The following is a 16242-nucleotide window of genomic DNA, read 5'->3' on the forward strand; positions in this document are numbered from 1 at the left end:
ACATTTTCTGTCAAGCGAGCACTTAGATATGGTCATTTTCACGTTTTCATAAATTCTTAGAATGTTTGGAAATGACATATACTAAGGCATTTGTGAAAATTCTACAGCAATAAAGAGTGGGAAAGCGGCGACGCGTTTGGACAATTAATAGACACTGCAGTAAGTAAAACCAGAACCGGAGTCTATGCAGACCGTTGCGCTACAGCCAATCAGAGCTACAGTCGGCCTTTATGCAAACAAGTAATTTGCCACACCGGCCTGCCATCATTCACTTCGAACTGGACTGTGTGTTTACAGACTGTTGCAACATCGTGACTTTAGATCATTACAATACATTTGCCAAAAGCCACAAAATACATCTGAATGGATGTCTGCAAATATGTAAACACCCCCAGAGTCCTCTTACATTTGGGAACTTTACAGTCTTATTGATAAAACAAGCATGAAAAGGTAGGCTCTCTCTCCCTCAGTTATGTACATCAACAACAAGATCAACAACTAATGCTAGCCAGAGCAAGATGAGCTAAAATCTAACAAAGGAACATTAGATAAACCCTCTCAAACTTTTTCAGCTAGTTGGCCATCAAAATTGCACTCATAAACGATGGCAAATGCTTTCCTACTAGTCCTTCTGCAGCTTGCCTGCAACCAAGCACCCAACCTAACTGGCTAAAGTTGGCTATCTTGCTAGCTAGCTACGTCTAGACAAAAATGAGAGAACACCTCACTCTAACCAGTTTACTCGCCCTTTGCAGAGCTGGTTAGCTAAGCTGTTTAGCTACATGTTATCGAGAGTGTTTGTGACTAACTATAACTTTTTTTGGCCTACGTTTACTGCCGCGGGTCATATTCAGCCGGTGTTGCTCCTTCTTAAATTCATCACTTATTCTACACATTCTACACAATTTGCTAACTAAGAGATATGCTAACTGGACAACAGTCGTTCAAGTTCTCTGAAATCGGAGTAGATAGCCGGAGTGAATTTGCTAACTAAGAGATATGCTAACTGGACACCAGTCGTTCAAGTTCTCTGAAATCGGAGTAGATAGCCGGAGTGAATTTGCTAACTAAGAGATATGCTAACTGAATAACAGTCGTTCATGTTCTCTGAAATCGGAGTAGATAGCCGGAATGAATATGCTAACTAAGAGATATGCTAACTGGACACCAGTCGTTCAAGTTCTCTGAAATCGGAGTAGATAGCCGGAGTGAATTTGCTAACTAAGAGATATGCTAACTGAATAACAGTCGTTCATGTTCTCTGAAATCGGAGTAGATAGCCGGAGTGAATATGCTAACTAAGAGATATGCTAACTGGATAACAGTCGTTCAAGTTCTCTGAAATCGGAGTAGATAGCCGGAGTGAATTTGCTAACTAAGAGATATGCTAACTGTATAACAGTCGTTCAAGTTCTCTGAAATCGGAGTAGATAGCCGGAGTGAATTTGCTAACTAAGAGATATGCTAACTGAATAACAGTCGTTCAAGTTCTCTGAAATCGGAGTAGATAGCCGGAGTGAATATGCTAACTAAGAGATATGCTAACTGAATAACAGTCGTTCAAGTTCTCTGAAATCGGAGTAGATAGCCGGAGTGAATTTCCTAACTAAGAGATATGCTAACTGGATAACTGTCGTTCAAGTTCTCTCAAGGTAACCAAATGACACCTGCATCTCTAGCTGTGTGTAGACACCGAAAAAATAATATGAGGAGGAAAAGTCACTCACTTCATCCAGTCCTACAATTTATTTATTTTTATTTGATTTAACCTTTATTTAACTAGGCAAGTCAGTTAAGAATAAATTATTATTTACAATGACGGCCTAGGAACAGTGCCTTGTTCAGGGGCAGAACGACATATTTTTACCTTGTCAGCTCGGGGATTCGATTTAGCAACCTTTCGGTTATTGGCCCAATGCTGTAACCACTAGGCTACCTGCCGCCCCAAGACATTCCCAGCCTTAGTTACATTCGTCCGTTTTTGTCCAAAATATTGAGTCATTGAAGCTGAAACAGTGCATCCTGAATGGAGGCAGCAAATAATGTAACAGGCCAGCCTGATAGAAATATGTTTTGGACTACCAAGAAATATATTGGTGAATTATATTAATCATGCATTGAACTGTATACATCTATTCTGCCAACAATGCTTTAGTGTACGTCATGGAATGTTGAGTCAAATAGAACCTATTTTTAAAACCTCTTATAAAGTTGGTTTTGTAGCATAAACTGTAAATGTGATGTTTTTGATTGAGATTATGATTGTCTGTTTGTTTCATATCTGTAAAGTAGTTATAACGCTGTCAGTTCCACTTTAAGTCAGGTGACCGTTGACAGATCACAGGAGCTAATAGCACCTCAAGTCCTCTATCTAATTGTTACATCGCTTGGGATGCTTTGCTAGCTGTATGGGTGAGCTCTTGGTGTGTGGTTGTGTATGTGTGTGTGTGTCTGCGTGTGTGTTCACACTTGTGTATGCCTACTTGCTTAGAGCTCTAGAGGCCTAAGCCATATCAGGGGGCTGTGATTCTGCACCGTTGCTAACCCAAGAGGGCCCTGTCCTCTGTCCTCAGGAGCCACAGCTACCTACCCGCCTTCTACCACAGCCTACTAGTTTACTTCAATACCCTTCAATCAGCTACACATTCACACCAGATGATCCAGACGTCTTGACTCGTAGGTCCAAAGTTATACAGAATATCGAGCAGAATTGCAACCAGCACCCTGCAGCCTTGGTAAAGCATACATACTTGTAAAACCAGCGAAAGTATAGGTCGTAATCAATAAAATCTCACAATAAGGTGCAGAGCGTTCGATTGGTCTGCTGGGAGGCAAGGAGTCCCCCAGATCCGCTAAAAGCATTGGATACTGTTTTCAAGTGATTATTAAATAAATGTTAACTATTTGGTTGTAATATCAACACCTCTTGAAAAGCATAGTCAGAAATACACATTTCTGATAATTCCATGCAAAACAATTGTGCACATTTAGCTCTATCATCAGAGTTATACAGCAAGTCACTGCATGCGTTTCATGATCAGTATGTCATTTCAGATTCGTAGGGTAGCCTTACGATATCTCTCAATATTGGCCAGTATTAATTGGATATTTGAGTGATATAAATAAAAGTGAACTATAACTGACGAGTGGTTTAGGTTAATTTCCCCTCCTTTGTAGGCTCATTTGAGGACGCATTTGCCAATGTACTGTCAGCTGATAATGTTTGCTTTGCTAGCTTCCGGTAGAAACTGTGTTCAGTTGGCTAAACATAGTGGTAAGTAGATCTAACATTATCCCCTTTTCAACAGTGTTTCTAAGAGTGTTAAATCACGATTGCTGCTGACAGACATGATAGGCTACATTTCTTGATGGATCACATCAAATTGGCTAGCAGCTAATAACAGATGATGTCATAATGGCTAGTTAACAAGCTAACTTTCAGGGGATAAACTAGATGGCTATATCCAAATATTTTTTGATTTGCTTGCCATCTATAGTGGTGATGACAGTAGTCCGACCGACAACGTTACCAAGACAAGGACTTACCGATGTCAAGCTCTTTACAAAAGCCTAACCTCTGATGAAGCAAGCTAAATGACACATGGTTTGCTTAGCTAGCTAGCTACATGGCAAATGGATATGCTACCCACATGTACTGTATCTGAAATGACACGATCAATTGATGTTTACTGATCATAAAGCATGCAGTTACTTGCTGTATAACTCTGATGAAAGAGATAAATGTGGAATAATCAGAAATGTGTAGTTCTGACTGCTCTTCAAGAGGTGATGACATTAAAACCAAATCATTTATAAAATGTATTTAACAATCCCTTGAAAACAGCACGTAGTTGTCAATGGTTTTAGCCCAGCTGTGGGTCTCCTTGCCCCCCAGCAGCCAAATTCGAACGCTCTGCCCTCTGATTGGCTGGAATCTGGAACACATCACATGACAGCTGCTGCGCCTGTGTCTCAAAGTCAAACATGGGAAGAGGCAGTTTCTCCTTTTCTTTTAACAAGAGTCATAAATGTGTTATGAGCGTTGAGGATGCATATTTTATTCTCCATTTGAAGGCACCATCCCATCACTTTGTGGTGATGGGCCTTTTTTCTTTTAAACAACGTTTCAAAATACGTACATTTTCCAATTGTCCCGATCTCTTGTTTTATCTCCGTACATACGTAATGACATTGCAGGTGTTATGAAGACAGAATTAATTGGCCTTGATTTTGTGAAGCAAGTTGATGAATCAGAGCAAATTAACTATCAGCACGACTTACTCTGTCATATTACATTGATAATGCACCATAGTGTATAATACATATTTTTTGTTATGTGTCAATTTGTGACAGGAAAAATGTCTCCCACTGTTTGAAGGCCAGACCTGTTCCCTCCGTTAAGGGATGAATGGGGTTGGTTTAATTGAAAACATAGCATCAACCTGTGGCTTGCTTCGATCAGGATTGAGAAACAAATATGGTCTTTGTGCTATTGGACTATGGACTATTGGACTATTGGATTATGCATACAGTATATTTTACTCTACATCCCTAATAGCTCCCTGAAATGCCTGTTCCTTTCACCTGGGTTCTCAGAGAACAGGAGGGCTGAGAGGAGTGTAGTGCTGGAGATGTTGTGAATGTGACGGTCTTGTTTTTGGAAGAGGGCAGTGACTAAACCAGGCCAACGAAGGAGAAGGGTAATGGTGTCCCATTCATCACAAACTGCCACCCGGGAACCTGGAGAGAACAGGGAAGGAGAGCAAGGGGATGGGGGCAGGCAGGGGGGAACGTGGCAGGGTGAGGGGGTTGGATGGTGGAGAGAGGTGGAGGCGGGTGCAGGGCCACTGTGCCGACCTTGAGTCTGTCTGATGGAGAGGCTGGTTGGCTGAGGTGAGAGACCCCAGTGGGAGATGGGAAAGGTGATCATGGCAGCACTACCCTGGCCCCATTAGAAGAGCACACAGACACGTAAAGACACAAACACACGCACACACACACATAAACACACAAACACAAACACACACACATAAACACCAGGCCTTTTAGGATGGAGCCTTTTAGGATGGAGCCTTTTAGGATGGAGCCTTTTAGGATGGAGCCTTTTAGGATGGAGCCTTTTAGGATGGAGCCTTTTAGGATGGAGCCTTTTAGGATGGAGCCTTGGGATGTAGAGGTTAACCTGAAAATCAACCTCCTCCACCTCCTTCCACATACTCCCCTTTATGTACTTATGTGTATATTTATCCTCAGTCGTCACAGCGACACTCGCCATGGGAACGGGCTGGGTGAAAAGCCTCATTTAGAATGAGAGACCGTGGCATCTGCACGGTCCACCTTCAACTGCCACAGTTTACTGGAGTTTGACTTTGGCTCTGTCGACGCAACCGCCCCTCCCCTGTTAAGGAACTGTGAGCTCCTGTATGCCTTCCAGGGCTCTTTGTGTCTGCGAGTGAGCGCTGCTTGATTAGGGGGGAGAACGTGCCGTGCATCTCGGGGACCGGTTAAACAGATATTTATGTGGTTATGAAAAGAGAGGGAGGGGGAAAAAAGAGATATTCACCCAAGGATTACTTGTGAAATAAATAATGTATTAAAACTGCAGCTTCAAAACGAACCATCTGCCTTCTTTCATGTCGTGCTGGCAAGGTGCCAGCAGCACAGAGATATCTGTAGCTGGTCGGAGGGAGAGGAGGTTGCTATTGTCTGCTAATATGACAGACATGCCCTCTATGGCGGCCGCCGGTACAGTGTGGTCAAGGTCTGGCCATGAGGATAGATCACTGACCTTCATGGGTTAAAGGTGACTGAATGGTTATCAGACATAGAACTCGCTTGGTGCCACAAGCCAACAGGTTTGATCCTGCAGTTTGCACCTTCTGGTTGGTTTGAGAACTGCGTCTATAACGGTCTGAAAGAGACTGTACTGTACTGCTGTGTTTACCTGTTTGTCTCATGGGCATTGTGGGTAGAATCACTGGGATAGCCATGCCAGAACAAAAGCTCTCTAACCTGTTAGTTCATATGCCGTGACAATCCGTTACTTGACCTACAGCATGGTCAAGAAAGTACATTTTTCAGACATTTTTGGAATACTCAACAACTGTTGATTGAGAACCATGGAGAGATACTGCAAGTCACAAAGAAAACAGGAGCTGCCTCCACTATTCCAGCACCATTTCAACTTCAACATTTCAACATCATCAAATCAACCTATGCTTAGTCTTATACAGTGACAACTAAAAGATAGCAAAAACAATTTAGTCCAATCAACGTAAGCTAAATATGATGTGGCTGTCCATGGTTCTGATTTGTGCGTGCGTTCGTGCAAGTAGAAAGAACATGTTGACTCATCCTACTTGTAGTGAAACGCCAATGCCACCCTCCTCTCTTTCATGTTGACGAAACAGTCCATGACTCTGTCAAACAGAACATTCTTTTAGTCTTTGTTGTCATAGGCTACCTTGCTAAAATGCTTGCTCGCTATCCTAACTTCATTTCATGGGCAACGTTAGCTAGTTAACATTAGCCTTCTACCTTCTAGCTACATTCTAAACTTCCATCCTCTCAGTCCAGTGGCACAATGTACAGTATTTTATGGTTGGATCAGAATCGCCATAATAATCATTGGCCAGTATGGAGAATTAAGTAAAACCACAAGTCCAAATCCATATCTCTATCCATGACTAATTTAGGAAAGGGGCAATTTTAGCCAGATGTCTAGCTAGTCACCTGAGGACAACACCAAACAATTCAAGTTGTTTCTCTCAATTACTGTATGTATTTCTCTATGATAGGAGTGAAACGAAATCCAAACTGTCTTCTCTTGACACTTTTTTTGGGGTGTGTCAGGACCATTCACAGTTGAGCTCACTCAGTTTAGCTCAACGCTGATTGGCCATTATTTTCTACTTTTTTTTGTCAAGGTAGGCCAAAGGACAAGGTAAAAAATCTGTTGTTCTGCCCCTGAGCAAGGCAGTTAACCCACTGTTCCCCGGGCGCCGAAGATGCAGAAGACACATTTCAGTTGAATACATTCAGTTGGACAACTGACTAGGTATCCCCCTTTCCCTTTCTCAAATGCTCACTGGCTTCCCTTGCATTCAATGTTACAGGTGGCAAAAATGTCATACTCTTTGTGACCAGCCCTTTTTTAGATAGATAGCCTACACATACAGAGAGAGAGGGGCGCTGTTTCGCTTGCTAGAAAGATTTCTCCGGTAAGATAAAGTACATTCAGCCTCTTGCGAATTGAAGGAAAATTAGGACAACCAGGAGAGACGAAAGATAAATTATTTAACATCCATGAATACACGCCACTGCTGTAGGGTCCTGTTTTTCAGATTATTTTTTATAAACTAGATAAATGAAGTAAATGTCGTTTCTAGGCATCCCCACCTAGGTGAGGCTGTTTGTGGAAACTGTCTGGGGGGTAATAATCATGTCCTGTAGATGAGCTGTTCAACTTCAAGCTTATTTATTCCCCCTCTAGCGAGGAACTCTGGTGAACAGTGCCGGTGCCTTAGAACTGGATTCGTTCTCATTGTTCATATCAGTTTTATGAAATTCAGAAGGTTTATTCCACTTGTTTGATGTTAGAGCTGCCTTTTTTACTGAGCACACTCCCATGTAGATCTGTAGTGCTTTACTCGTAAACCATTCAGCATTACGTGATGATGGAAGTTATGCGATGACTTAAAAATAAATCACAATTAACAAATAGGAGAGGGTCAAACACATTGTTTAGTCTACTCCTGATGTGTTGCTGTGTCAGCGTTGTTCTGCCGTTGTTAATTCTGATTCGGGTTGTTAATGGTGTCGCCTTGAAGAGGGAGATTCTGGGATGTCTACTGTTTTCAAATGCCCTCTGTGAGCCTTATCCTAGAATCCTGTCACGTTTGACATTTACATTTTATTGTGCGCCACAAAAAAACAGGTGAAATTAAAGCACAGCAGCGAGCAGTCGCCAGTGTTGCAGGCTCATCCTGACTTCTGTGGAATACAGTCAAAAATATTTGTTACATTTTTCTGATGTGCCTGTTAGGGAAAAGTAATGTGAGATTACACAGTCTGACAGATTTTGTCACCATGCCATCTTTATAGATGTAGTTGAGATTGTGTCCAATGGTGACCTCCCTCCTTCTCAAGGCCTAAGGTCAGTTAAGAACCAAGTGTCTCTATAGAGTTCAAAATGTCTCATCCGCTAGCGTACCGTACACTACTTCCTCTCATACAAAAAATGGTAGCATTGATGAGAAATATAATGAGACATACCCTATGCACATCTCTCGTTTTAATATTTAAGCATGTTTAATTTAATTTGCAGGAATCTCATTGTCCTCCGATTCACAAAGCAGTATGCAGTTAACCTAACTAGGCTGTGTATATATAAGACTGTCTCTAGTGTCACTGTAGGTTGTATTTCCTTAACAAACTGCTGACAAGCGTCGCCTCATGTTTCCCCCCTGGTGTTCCCCCCATAGAGATACCTGCTCCAGATACATAGATAAAGGTTGGCTCAGCAGTAGGCTGATCAACACATAGCTGACAGGTCAACACACACACACACACACACACTCAGGCATACGCACTCAAACACATGCGTGTGCACACAAACATGTTCACACACACACGTTCACGTATTGACATTTGCACTCACAGTGATAGTGAAAATAAATTTACAGTGCCTTCAAAAAGCTTTCACACCCCTTGACTTTTTCTACATTTTGTTGTTATAAATTGGGATTAAACTACACAAAATACTCTGTCAAAGTGGAATAAAAAATAGTTTTTTTTTTTTAAGTTGTGAAACATTAAACACTCATATCTTGATTAGATAAGTATTCAACACCCTGAGCCAATACATGTTAGAATCACCTTTGGCAGTGGTTACAGCAGTGCGTCTTTCTGGGTAAGCCTCCAAGAGCTTTCCACACCTGCAGTGTGCAAATGTGTCCATTATTCTTTCAGAAATTCTGTCTAATTAGCTGTTGATCATTGCTAGACAACCATTTCAGGTTTTGCCATAGATTTTCAAGCAGATTTAAGTCAAAACTGTAACTTGGCCACTCAGTAACATTCATTGTCTTCTTGGTAAGCAACTCCCATGTAGATTTGGCCTTGTGTTTTAGGTTATTGTCCTGCTGAAAGGTGAATTAATTTCTCAGTGTCTGGTGGAAAGCAGACTGTACCAGGTATTCCTTTAGGAGTTTGCCTGTGCTTAGCTCCATTACGTATTTATTTTATCCTGAAAAACTCCCCAGTCCTTAACGATTACAAGCATACCCACAACACGATGCAGCCACCACAGCTTGAAAATATGGAGAGTGGTACTCGGTAATGTGTTGTATTGGATTTGCCCCGAACATAACACTTTGTATTCAGGACACAAAGTTAATTGCTTTGCCACATTTTTTGCAGTATTACTTTAGGATGCACGTTTTGAAATATTTTTATTCTGTACATGCTTCCTTCTTTTCATTTAGGTTAGTATTGTGGAGTAACTACAATGTTGTTGATCTATCCTCAGTTTTGTCCGTTCACAGCCATTAAACTTAACATTTTTCGAAGTCACCATTGGCTTCATGATGACGTCCCTGGGCGGTTTCCTTCCTCTCCGGCAACTGAGTTAGGATGGACTCCTGTATCTTTGTTGTGACTGGGTGTATTGATACACCATCCAAAGTGTAATTAATAAGTTCATCATGCTCAAAGGGATATTCAATGTCTGTTTTCTACCAATCGGTCTCCTTCTCTGCGATGCATTGAAAAACCTCCCTTACTCTTTGTATGTGTGGGGTACAGAGATGAGGCAGTCATTCAAAAATATTGTTAAACACTATTATTGCACACAGAGTGACTTATGTGACCTGTTAACCATTTTTTTGGCTCAAGACATTTCAGCTTTTCCATTTTTATTAATTTGTAAAAATGTCAAAAAACATAATTCCACTTTGACATTATGGGGTTTTACGTAAGCCAGTGACAACAACTCTCAGTTTTATCCATTTAAAATTTGAGCTGTAACACAACAAAATGTTGAAAAAGTCAAAGGGTGTGAATTCTTTCTGAAGACACTGTAAATAAACATAGATTTAAAAAAAAAAAAACATACACCCGCAGCAAAAGCAACCCTCTAAATCTTGCGGAAATAAAGGACCAGCAAGTTGATAGACGGCAGAAAGTTTCTCCCTCACACTGAAACACTTTCATGTTCAGCACTACCAGCGGGGCTCAATGCAATTTGTCTCAGATGTAAAATAGAGCGTTCCTTCATCTTGAACTCTATTAGATCCCGCTGATGAGTGGCTCTGTGCCATATGATTTAGACTAAATTATCTGTTGGAGAGGGCAACACATTAACACACACACACAGTCTTCCAGGTGTCCTGATGTTTATTCAGCTGCTAACTGAACTGGAATATACCGAGCTGCACCGAGCTGCTGCTCAAGCCTGGGCTGCAGGGGCTCCGTTTGATGACATCATCATGTCTCTGTCCATGAGGAGAGGTTGGTAGCACTTTGGTGATCTAATGATCCCTTGGAATGTGCATTATCTGGGTTAGAAGTTGCCATTAGGCATAGGTTTAGGATCAGCTTACTCTCCCTAAATCCTAACTTTAACCATTAAGGGGGAAAGTGCAAAACTGACCATAGACCGGCATGAAGGGGAATCTTCATCCTATTTTACTACATTGGTACAGTTGTCTGTCACCCTCTAGCTGGTAACTCCTCTGAATAGAGTGCATGTGTGTAAGTCACCACCACACATCCCCATGCTGGACTTACAGTTATAATAGCACAGTCCAGATCAACAGTCCAGATCACCATACACAGAACAGAAGGGTGGCAGGTAACCTAGTGGTTAAGAGCTTTGGGCCAGTAAGTGAGAGGTTGCTGGTTTGAATCCCCAACCTGAGAAGGTGAAAAATATGTTGATGTGCCCTTGAGCAAGGCACTTAACCCTAATTGCTTCTTTAGTTCACTCTGGACAAGAGTTTCTGCTAAATTACTCAAATGTAAACAGAATCCTCAAAGGCTTGTTTTTATATGTACTTATAAGGACTATAGGGGGACGAAGGCTGTTTGACAGACGATGGAGCATAGTGATTCCAGTACCAGACAGAAAGACAGGCACACAGTTCCTATAGTAAAGACCCATCTCCAGAGAGGGGCAACCGATGGGAATGAGAAACCATACACACCTAACCTTATGGGTCTGTGAGCACACACACACACGGACGGACGGACGGACAGACGGTACAGAACCCCATACCACTGACTCCAAGTCAGTGACTAGGCTAGTTCAAAGACAGTGGTGGTGGTGAGAGACTCAGGGGAGTTGATAGCCGTCTGCATTTTGTTTATGTGCAAGAATTTTCTGTGACATAATTAGACAACACTTTATAATAAATGCACCAACAGAGACAGACACTCCAGTGGCCCTTGTCACCACCCTCCCTCCACACACACATTCATTATGAATACAGCTCTAATGATGGAAAACATTTTTAGAAGTTGGTTTCTTCTTCAAGTCAGTAAAATGTCAGCACACATTAGATGAGTAGAATGTACCTCCACACTCCCGGCAGGATGGGTCACAAAGGCAAAGACCTTGAAGCAAACAAGCAAGCCAAACTTTCACATACCGTATCGGTATGCAGCAAAATAGATGAATATGGTACACACATAGTTGATTTGGGTGTTGTTTGGTTACCATTGTGTCTAGTATTGCCATCTTAAAAGTTTCTCTCTCTCTCTCTCTCTCTCTCTCTCTCTCTCTCTCTCTCTCCCTCTCTCTCTCTCTCTCTCTCTCTCTCGCTCTCTCAGCTTGGGATTTCCTTTGAAGTCATTGTATGGCCTGTTACCCACTCCACAACTGCTAATTAAAGTTAGCAATGGCATAGCCTCATCAATGCACGTAGTTAGGACATAGGCCACCAATTCTATTGACTTTTTGAACTTCAGCATGTACGATTTAGCAGACGCTATACGATTTTCTGGAGCTGTATCATTTACATACAAACATGAAAGAAGGTTTCAAAATGTGAAGGGTGCAAACACTGAACGTCAAAGTCAAATCCGTATCTAAGAAACAGACATGAGTCTGAATTGTCTTCTTTTTTACACCCACTTTTGAAGACAAGCTACTTTTGACCTTGACAGTGATCTGTGATTGGTGCTGTCATCCCAGACAGGGTACTGCATATCAACGCCCTCCTTAATGATGAAATTATAGTGCATGACAAGGTCATGATGCAACAAAAATATATATGGAGGATTGGAAATGATGCAGACAATTACATTATAGAAGCCACAATCTATCTGCAATATTGAAGATCTACCCCCTTAAAAAATAAAACATTGCGATGGATGTCAAGGTTCCAAATATAATGGACAAGGCAAAGAAAAGCAGGGTAAAGTTAGCATAATGTAACAAAGGGTATTGTAAGGTATTTGTGAGGTGTTTTTTTACTGGACCACAGCAGAGCCAGCTGTTTGTATCACGATTATCTAAGGCCATGTGGTGTGCTAGTTGATTCCATCCCAGTCTAAGAGCAGGTTGCTTTAGTATCTGAGTGCTGGGGAGTGCTGGGGAGTGCTAGGCAGTGCTGAGGCGTGCTGGGGAGCAGCAAAACAAGCCTCTCCCTGGCTCTGTGTTTTTGTTACTCCTCTCAGCCCTACATTTGAAGGGAGGAAATTGGAGTCAGTCCATGGTTTGAGAGGGGCATGTGGCAATGGTTTATACTCTAACCCTTCCGATGACCTCTAACCCTTCCGATGACCTCTAACCCTTCCGCTCCGCCACCACTCGCTCTCTCACACCGCTCCTCTGTCCCGCAAACACTCTCCCGGAGCTCCGAGAACACTCCCCAGGCCCAGAACATCAAGCCCCACCAAGCCCCATCAAGCCCCATCAAGCCCCACCAAGCCCCACCAAGCCCAACCCAACACAACCCAACACAGTGGACCCTGCACATGGGGCTTTGTTGGAACCAATAATACAAAACAGATGGGGAAGAAAGGAGGCTTGTAAAAATATTTAAATGAAAATAACCCTGTCTAATTATATCTACGTGTCTTGTGTGGTTTTTCAGGGAGGCCTTGTGGTTTCCCTCGCTGCATCGGGGTTCATTTATCAAATACCTGATCCTGCAGGAAGAGCAGGAAGAGGAGTATAGGGGGTGCAATGGGGGTCTCTGGAGGACGGTTTGGGGTTGGGGCCTGGGGGTTATAAACAGTTGAGTGTCTTTTCCTGGTCCACGAATTCTCTTCAATGATGAAATATCCCCTTGTTATTTCTGTGATGTGACTGTTCTCTTTCAGTATTGAACTCCATGAGCACAGCATGGACCTGTAGAATTCTCACACACAGGTGGGCATCCATAACTGTCCATCCTGCCATGAAGTGGAAAGTGGTTTTGAAGAGAAGTAGTTTTGAGTAAACCTGGTTGATAATCAGCATTGACAACCCCTGTGGAAATATTCTGTTCATTTTCACCGTAGAAGTGCATCCCTGCTTTTCTAAGGCCTTTCCCTTGCCTCCTCTCTCAGCTCCCTCAGCTATTACACGATTTGGGGAATCTGGTGTTTCCTGACCGTAGATGACGGTCCTTACAAACTACAGGTGGACTCCATGACGGGTCACAGGTCACTGTAGTTGTGTAATGCTGGAGCAGTGCTATGCTCTTTTCCTATCTTTGTCTGTTGTAGAGACAGAGACCTGGTTTGCGACCCCACTCCTCCAGTCATGTCCACACCACCACCACCACAAAAGTCTGCATCTTTCTCTGTCCTTACTCACCCACTCATTCAGTCAGTCACCACATCCTGTCCAACTCCGTTCTGTCAGTCAGTCAGTCACCACATCCTGTCCCACTCTGGTCTGTCAGTCAGTCACCACATCCTGTCCCACTCCGGTCTGTCAGTCAGTCACCACATCCTGTCCCACTCCGGTCTGTCAGTCAGTCACCACATCCTGACCCACTTCAGTCAGTCAGTCAGTCACCACATCCTGTCCCACTCCGGTCTGTCAGTCAGTCAGTCACCACATCCTGTCCCACTCCGGTCTGTCAGTCAGTCACCACATCCTGACCCACTTCAGTCAGTCAGTCACCACATCCTGTCCCACTCCGGTCTGTCAGTCAGTCAGTCACCACATCCTGTCCCACTCCGGTCTGTCAGTCAGTCACCACATCCTGTCTCACTCCGGTCTGTCAGTCAGTCAGTCACCACATCCTGTCCCACTCCGGTCTGTCAGTCAGTCAGTCACCACATCCTGTCCCACTCCGGTCTGTCAGTCAGTCAGTCACCACATCCTGTCCCACTCCGGTCTGTCAGTCAGTCAGTCACCACATCCTGACCCACTTCAGTCAGTCAGTCACCACATCCTGTCTCACTCCGGTCTGTCAGTCAGTCACCACATCCTGACCCACTCCAGTCTGTCAGTCAGTCAGTCACCACATCCTGTCCCACTCCGGTCTGTCAGTCAGTCAGTTACCACATCCTGACCCACTTCAGTCAGTCAGTCACCACATCCTGTCTCACTCCGGTCTGTCAGTCAGTCACCACATCCTGACCCACTCCAGTCTGTCAGTCAGTCAGTCACCACATCCTGTCCCACTCGTCTGTCAGTCAGTCAGTCACCACATCCTGACCCACTCCAGTCTGTCAGTCAGTCAGTCACCACATCCTGTCCCACTCGTCTGTCAGTCAGTCAGTCACCACATCCTGACCCACTCCAGTCTGTCAGTCAGTCAGTCACCACATCCTGACCCACTTCAGTCAGTCAGTCACCACATCCTGACCCACTTCAGTCAGTCAGTCACCACATCCTGTCTCACTCCGGTCTGTCAGTCAGTCACCACATCCTGACCCACTCCAGTCTGTCAGTCAGTCACCACATCCTGTCCCACTCGTCTGTCAGTCAGTCAGTCACCACATCCTGACCCACTCCAGTCAGTCAGTCACCACATCCTGTCCCACTCGTCTGTCAGTCAGTCAGTCACCACATCCTGTCCCACTCGTCTGTCAGTCAGTCAGTCACCACATCCTGTTCCACTCCGGTCTGTCAGTCAGTCAGTCAACACATCCTGTCCCACTCGTCTGTCAGTCAGTCAGTCACCACATCCTCACCACATCCTGTCCCACTCGTCTGTCAGACAGTCAGTCACCACATCCTGTCGCACTCGTCTGTCAGTCAGTCCTACAGCAGCTCATTTACTGTTGCATGATTTCCTCTTTTGTACTTTGTGTCTAACAGTAGAGGCTTTTAGGTTGACCTGCCGTGTCACTCTCTGTTCTTATGGCCTGCTAATGTTCTCAACCATCAAAAGTTGAAAAGGAGGAGCTCGTCATGGTGCTGACGATGATAATGATGTCACTTCTGGTGACATCATAGTGTGCTGCCAACAACAAAATGAGCCTGTCTTGGCAGTCGAAACATTCAATCATCAATTTGGCATTCAGCTAAATTCACCCTAATCACATATTCCCATTTCCCTGTGTGCTCGCTGTAAGAGGGAAAACATTCTGATTTGTTCTGCAGACTTTCAAATGTCTATTAAAGCTTGGAGAGTAGTCAGTCAACGGAAGGAGGATATCTCCTGATTTGGCTCCCCTTTTCAAATCTTTGAAGCTCTTTAAATGTTTTCTTTGTTGAAAGATGCATGTGCCCAGCACCTTTCTCTCTCTCTCTTTATTCTCTCTCTCTCTCTCTCTCTCTCTCTCTCTCTCTCTCTCTCTCTCTCTCTCTCTCTCTCTCTCTCTCTCTCTCTCTCTCTCCTCTCTCCTTTCTTCTCTCCTCTTTTTCCAACTGTCCTCCAGGACCCGGAGAGAAAGGGCTTCATCAACAAGCTGTATGCCATCCAGGATGTGTGCATCAGTGTGCAAAATGCCCTGGATGAAGTGGCATCCTATGGCGAAAGGATAAAGAAGTGAGTAGTAAGCTTCCTCCTCGGCGCCTGGCCCGCCTCTCCAATGCTTCCTGGCACCAGCGCCCTCACCACCCGCCTGCCTACCCGCCTGTCCCTGTCACATCTTATTCAACCCTGTGGAGCTGGCTGGAAAACAGACTCACACACCACGCACACACATACATACAGTACCAGTCAAAAGTTTGGACAATCTTTCAAGGGTTTTTCTTTATTTGTACTATTTTCTACATTGTATGATAATACTGAAGACATCAAAACCATAAAATTACACATATGGAATCATGTAGTAACCAAACAAGTGTTAAAC

The 16242-nt window shown here is 43.6% G+C and overlaps 1 protein-coding gene across 7 annotated transcripts in view; it reads left to right on the plus strand.

Annotated features, from left to right (window-relative positions):
• LOC129853431 (multiple C2 and transmembrane domain-containing protein 1-like) overlaps positions 1-16242 on the plus strand; it is a 247599-nt gene that overhangs the window by 220105 nt on the left and 11252 nt on the right. For all 7 annotated transcript variants that reach the window (XM_055919458.1, XM_055919459.1, XM_055919461.1 and 4 more), the window contains one exon: positions 15826-15935. In XM_055919458.1, the coding sequence (XP_055775433.1) occupies positions 15826-15935 (110 nt within the window). The remainder of the gene's footprint in view (positions 1-15825; positions 15936-16242) is intronic.

The sequence above is a fragment of the Salvelinus fontinalis genome, chromosome 4 (genome assembly GCF_029448725.1).
Source record: "Salvelinus fontinalis isolate EN_2023a chromosome 4, ASM2944872v1, whole genome shotgun sequence".
Taxonomy (NCBI): domain Eukaryota; kingdom Metazoa; phylum Chordata; class Actinopteri; order Salmoniformes; family Salmonidae; genus Salvelinus; species Salvelinus fontinalis.